Genomic DNA, 7043 nt, shown 5'->3' on the forward strand with positions numbered 1-7043 from the left:
TATTATATTTCACAGCAGTTTGTTAGTTTTGCACCTTTTGAACGTCTAACCTTGCCATCGTTTTTTTAATTCAAAACTCGCTCTTCGACTTTTGTGGTGGTAAATTTTAATCATGCCCATTCTTTGACATTACATCTATCGACCATTTCCGTGTCAGATTCATTTGATTATTAATATACATACAATACTTGCATGTTAAAAGGGGTATTCAGCACAAGTTCGGATTTCATTGGATTCTTTTGAGGAAAACTGTACCAAATCATCTACTTATTTTCTTATGGAAATCGTAACTCTCAGTTTACCATTTAAACAAGCATATCATATTTGTTTTGCAGAAATTCTCTATAGATCTAGCTAGAACGATTTACAAAATGCGGTCCGGACTTTGTCATAATAGATTTGCGATATATAATGAAATATTTGTGTAAATTAAAAACTAACAAAAGGCAACGTTGTTTGTTTGAGGTTTTATTTTCCAGCAACAGCCAGGGACTGACGAAGATGATAAACTGCATGTGGCGACTGTTCTTGGGATCTTCATATTTTTATAGCCAAATATTTTATTCATGTTTGCTAGTAATGCCATATCATTTCCCTGACAGTGGTACACAAAGATTAAAAACTGGTCTTTTTCCTGACTGCTGTCTTTCTGATCTACTTATTTTAGTACGGGCTCGTTCGATCGTGTGTGAAGATGTACCCTTAATGGTCTATTTAGATAGCGATTTTTATCATTCTATTCCAATTTTTCTTTCAGTTCTAATTATTAAACGGGACCTCGGAAGAAATAGAACTGATTTAAACGTATATTGTTTACTTTAACAGCATGATCGATTTTATCTATCAAATTTGTCTGGATTTATGATCGTCTCTTTTGTGCTGTCGCTATATGATCATAAGTTCTGTAAAGGTAAAGAAAAATCAGGACACCTAGTTGTTGAAGAACATTTGAGATTCCTTAGAATTAGTCCTTCGTCTGTGATAATTATATAGAAATTAAAGTATTGAATCAATTGTATGGCATATTTACCACCAAGGTAAGGCCCGTATGAAAGGTAAACCTAACCTATCGAAACACAGTGTTACTTCCTGTTTTAATATGGTCATCCTGATTTCCACAAAGTGTTATCAAAACGTATCTGATATTATTGATTGAACAAATGAAGTGCTAATTTGGAATACAAAATTTCACTTACGCAACGTTTTCCCATATTGTGGTTAGTATTCAAATAACTTTTGTCCGATAAAATGAGCAAGCTGTTAAAACTTAGTTTAGCTTAACTTGAACACATTTATATAATAACAAATGCCATGATCCTTGGCAATTCAATAGAGCGGAACCAAAAGTAGTGTAACTGCCATTTACTGTGTTTAGACGAAGTCCCGATTGTCAGGAACTACTTCCTGGACGGTAAATGAATTAGACAAGATGAAATACGGTGACTATATGACGATATTATGTTTTCTGTGGGTAATACAACAGTCAGGTAAGTACCAAATATCGCGAAAACCCGAATTTAGCATTATCTTATAAACTGGCCTGCGATCATGTTTGTTTCATGTTATTACCGACTGAACGAGGTTGAACAATATATAATTCATGCCTTTTTGAGACCAATACGTCCCGCGCCTGTCTATAGTGTAGCAGTTAAGATTACATAAAAGGCATTGCATATGCTTTTGTCCACAAACGAAACCCCCACCCCCTCCCCAACGTGATACCATGACACTATAACCGATGATACTTAAATCAATATCTAGACTTTGCTTAACTGAAGATTAATCAGAGTTAAGTAAAAAAAGATATTATACAGGCTTCATCACTTCTGTTGTGATGCCTTATAATCGTGAATAACATTAAAACAATAACCTTGTTGTGAATCGAGGAGAGATCAACGATACCGATGTTAATTACGAGCATGATGCAGCATAGTTGATAAAACATTCAAGCTTAATCTATTTTTGTCTAACTTTAATAATTAAAAGCATAAAATTAAAAGCATTGTGATGTACATTTAATGCTTGCCAATTTTCATTATATTTGCTTAACTTAAAATACAAAATGTTGGGAAAACAATGTAACAAAATAAAGAAAAACATACAACAAAATCATTTCTCGAAATTCATCTAGAATTCCCATTTTACGGCTTTCCCATCTTGTTTTACATATAACTATGATTCATATTGTGTGTCACAATCTAGATTGATTTACACAGGTTAAAAACAACTGCAAATTGTGAACGCATTATTACAACAACGATTTTGGTGTCGAATTGATAAAGATTTGTTTTTATACAAGAACATATTTCATTGGGACTTCTAACTCAAGTGAAAGATTCAAATAAGATATACAAGTTTTTTTCATAAACTTTACTCCATTATTTAGTTTTGTGTGGTGCTGGGATACACAAGCGTTTGTTAACACATGACCATACACCTACAACAGACGTTAACCTTCTATTGTTAATTGGTATTTACTTTTAGGTGCGTTACTCGACTGTTGCTATGTCACAAGTACAGAAACAGAGAATAGTGTCACGTGTTCAGGATGTCATCTTCGGTATGTACCTAAAGATCTGCCTATTAATACAACTATGTTAAGTCTGCAAAACAACTTCTTGACAAGTCTACACCAGGACTCCTTTCCAATTTTGCCTTTCCTGCATACATTGAATCTACAGTCAAACCGACTGGTAGGAATTTCATCTGGTGCTTTCGACAACGTATGGAATATTGAAAACCTTGATCTTTCAGACAACAAAATTAATCATTTCTCAATTTCTCCGAAAAGTATTGAATCTCTGCATAAACTGAAATCATTAGATATTAAGAGCAATTACTTTCATATAAAGAAAATGTATCCCGAGGACCTTTTATCGACCATTTCACACCTTGAAATTCTTTCTATGGATATTTTTGATGGGTTTGCCTTCGGAGATGGCTTTTTAAACCTACGTTGTCTACAAAAGCTATCGCTGTCATTTATTGGGATAGAAAGTGTGTCCTTATTAAATGCGTCATTTCAAGGCTTAAATCAATCAAACATAACAGAATTGTCTATAAGAGCATATATCAGGAAGATTGAGAAAAACGCCCTATCGCCTTTTAGAGGACTTTCAACATTAAAATTACACGAAAGCAATTACACCATGACAATACAGGATGCCCTTCAGGGACTCTACGGGTTGCGACACACAGTCATGAATTCCCTGACAATGGTTGGATTCCGACGGATGTTTACTAAAGGTGTGAGTCTTGAGAAAACAGATACACTTTACCTTCGATCTATATGTGTGAAAAGACTATATCTTACCCATAATGCTATACTAACTATCAGCACCGAGGCTGTAACAACATGGAGTAGTAAGACATGCATTGAGGTGTTAGATCTTTCATATAATCGGGTCTATTATCCACACATTCTACCTCTTATGGTGCTTTTCTCGTCGTTAACTCATGTACACTTTGAATATACACAGATTGTCTCTGTTGGGAAACGCAGCATTTCAACTGGATTGAAAAAGATCATTTTTCTACCAAAGAACTTGATTTACTTTAACATGACGCACAGTGGAATTTCAGGATCTTTAATCAATTTAACGATTGCAGATAACAATCTCAAAGTGTTGGATATAAGTTATTCAAATGGACACCCTTCTTGTTCTTATTCAATAATCAAAGGCCTTGTAAATTTGAAAGATTTGAACATGTCCGGTATCGATTGTTCAAATCCGAACCCTAAAATGTTTTCTGAATTTCCGAAGATATCACGACTCACAGCAAGTCAGTGTAATCTAGGTATGTTCCTTGCTACACCGGCGACTTCATTATTCAAGGGACTGTATAATCTTTCTGTCATCGATGTTTCGTCAAACAATATCGTTAGCATAAACGTCGACCTTTTCGCAGATCAAGTGGAATCTCTTAAGTCGTTAAGTCTTGCTGGAAATCACATGGACCACATTCCTTTACAAATGCTGGAAAATGTTACTGCGATAGAGAGAATAGATCTGAGTAACAATTTCATTACGACACTAAGCGATACAGAATATTTTTTCCTAGAAAAATTGAAATCAAAATCAGAAGACTTCACTATTTTGTTGTTGGGGAATCCTCTTGTGTGTAGCTGTGACAATTTGAACTTCATTTCGTGGATAGAATCAACAAAGGTTATATACAAAAAGGAAGAACTTACATGTTTTACTACAGGAGGCAGCCAAATGAAGATTGGAAAATTCTTAAAATCTTTTGACCAATTCCAGGATAGTTGTGTATCTAAATTGTGGTTAATAATCACCTTGACCCTTATAATGGTTTTCTTCTTATTCGGTATACTTACCCGAGAGGTATGGAAGCGGAGTGTGCGCTTACGAGTATTTTGTCGTCAACCACTAGAACATATAACATACGCAAATGATATTTTCATATCTTACTGTGACGAAGATTCCAGTTGGGTTGCAAAAACATTCATCCCGTGGTTAGAAGAGAATGAAATCGAATATTGTTGCGAAGATAAGAATTTTGCACCTGGTCGAGACAAAGCTGATAACATTATGGACGCCATAGATAATTCACGGCAAACTGTATTTGTCGTTAGTTTTACTTTTTTGGAACGTGAATGGTCAACATTTACGCTGAAATTGACCAGTGTTTATTCATTTCGCGACGGAAGGGAGAATATGAACATAATTATTCTGTTAAGTGATATAGAAAGAAGCGAATTTCCAAAACTTGTACGGAAAAAATGGGATATGATTCGTCCGTTACGTTGGCCAATAACAGGTAACACAATAAATGTGGAAAAAGATATCGCTGCTAAGAAACTGTTTTGGGAAAAAATGCTGAAACGTATTCGTCGTGGGAAATACCATTTTGGATTAGTATCAAAGGCGGAGTCTAACTTTTGATAACACTAGTATCTCAAAGGATGGTTTCAATTCGATATACATTTTTGATAATAATTTAATAATTATTATTAATTATTATAACTATTTGAAGAGACATCTGTTCTGGCTTAAACAAGCGTATCTGTAATTCTGGTTTGAAGTGTTATGAAGGTACGTAGCACATACTGTAATTAACTTTTTATCATAGCCATATTTACCCAAGTGTAGATTTGTCTGTATACGACAAGGCACCAATATACTTCGCTTCACGGAAAGTAGCCACAATTTTTCTAAAATACTACTCCAAAATACTAAATCACATTTGGTTTTGTCTCAGTAAAGCCTTAATTTGAATTCTGCATGTGACGGCGAAGTTCGAAGGACTGATTCTATCTTTAATTGATATGTGCTCCTTCAATTCGCGTAAAAATATTGATTATAGATCCGTAAGTATTTTGACGAAAGTATCATAATTATTTATATATTGATCTATTTGTTATTCGGAATCACATCATTTGTCGATATTTAGTATTCTTTGTTGTATCTTAAATTCTGGCCAGAACATTTTCAAATGAGTCGTAGTACAACGGTTTTTGTTCGCCATCCTTGTTCCTATATCAAGTCTCAGAAACTACCCTCGTTTGCGTATTAAAACCTTTCAGGTGCAAAAATTGTAAAGTTGAATTCTGTTCTGGTAGCTGAAACTCCTTGTAGCACATAGAATTACATGCAGAAACTATATTCTCTACATTCTCAGTTTATTCTCTCATGGTGGAAAGTTTAAAAGCTGCAATTACTAACGAGAAAACCCCAGAAGTGAAAAAAAAACATAAAGATAATACCAACATGGAAACATCATCATAATTCAAATTCATATTCCATAAAACTAGGGCAAAATATGAACAAAAGAAAGATTTATACGGAGACAAATGAAAATCTAAACCTTGGTCAATCCGAGTAAGTAATGTCACGTTCTCAAATGAGATAAATGTATACAACAACCGAACCAAAAGGCTAAGTAACGAGCATAAAAGGTATTAAAGTTACTTTGAAAAAATGCTCCATTGATATCACGATTAGAAATATGGCATAAAAGGCCGATACATCTTGTCGTGAAAAGGTTGTTTAGTCACAGCGCCCAAATATTCTCGTTGAAAAAATACTGACTGACTTTCATGTCCCAGATACTCTATAGATTTACTTTTTTGTCATAAAAACGTAATCAAATAACCGAATTACAGGCATACATTCAATTTAAAACAAGAAATCGAGCATAAAACATTTAAATCAAATTTCTGTACATGAAAAAAACATTACCACTCGTTTCAGAACCGAACCATGGTCGCATTATGGAAATCAAGAGCGACACTGATAAGCCTCTGATTTTTTATGTGATTCCATTGATGGACGTGATGTCATGCAGCGACCCGGTGTTTTGAGTTTGAGATGGAACGTTTTTCGGCAGATGTTTTCATATACAATTTCATCACACAAGCAACAAAACCCGTTCGTGTTGCGATTTTTTTTATGGACGAAGTACAAATACGTCCGCTTTAGCGATGTACCAAAACAACATTGAAATTTGCGTTAGGAACCAAATGGAGATGATCTTTAAGATATTCTGAACCGTGCTAGTATTCGAAGGAATAAAAAAAGCGGTATGCAGGTTAAGGCAAAACTCGGAGTCCACTAGCAGTGTCTGCCACTTGCTATTTCAAAGATGGTATACGAATGAATAGCACCTTTTGATAATTTTGAGTTATATACGGCAGAGCCAAATAATGAATTTAACTATATCATACAATTGTTTCATCTTTCTAAAACTCGTCGGTGATGCTAAGAGCATACATTTTGAAGCCTAGGAGGCGACTAAGGAAAATCCAAAGTGATCGAAAGAAAAGTCAAAATAAAGATGGATTGGTGCATTTAAATGTGCATAATATATTCATCAACCAAGTTAGTTCCCATTGGTGATCAAATAGTCAGTTGGAAGATCTTACCACCAAACTCGACAAAACTTTGGTTAACCAGAAACTCGATCACTTAGGTGATTTCGTCCTCCTTCTGTTTCTTCTCCAATATGGATTTATTTTTTCACGAATACGCTTCAGTATAGTTCACAACCTCATATTTGTACTGATGTTCATCTTTCTTAGA

General features: G+C 34.5%; 1 protein-coding gene across 1 annotated transcript; it reads left to right on the top strand.

Annotated features, from left to right (window-relative positions):
* The first annotated feature begins 1429 nt into the window (after positions 1-1429).
* On the top strand, positions 1430-4907 carry LOC132552802 (toll-like receptor 2 type-2). The gene is made up of 2 exons (XM_060216997.1): positions 1430-1487; positions 2485-4907. The coding sequence occupies exons 1-2, from the start codon at positions 1430-1432 to the stop codon at positions 4905-4907; spliced, it is 2481 nt and encodes an 826-aa protein (XP_060072980.1).
* Positions 4908-7043: the final 2136 nt, after the last annotated feature.

Source organism: Ylistrum balloti, unplaced genomic scaffold (assembly GCF_031769215.1).
Source record: "Ylistrum balloti isolate Yb309-2 unplaced genomic scaffold, AGI_CSIRO_Ybal_v1 Utg370280, whole genome shotgun sequence".
Classification (NCBI taxonomy): domain Eukaryota; kingdom Metazoa; phylum Mollusca; class Bivalvia; order Pectinida; family Pectinidae; genus Ylistrum; species Ylistrum balloti.

Excerpts from the sequence above, each read along its gene's own strand:
- LOC132552802 (XM_060216997.1), top strand. The coding sequence starts at position 1,430 with ATGAAATACGGTGACTATATGACGATATTATGTTTTCTGTGGGTAATA. Across the intron at positions 1,488-2,484 it reads GTGGGTAATACAACAGTCAG|GTGCGTTACTCGACTGTTGC; the intron begins GTAAGTACCAAA and ends ATTTACTTTTAG.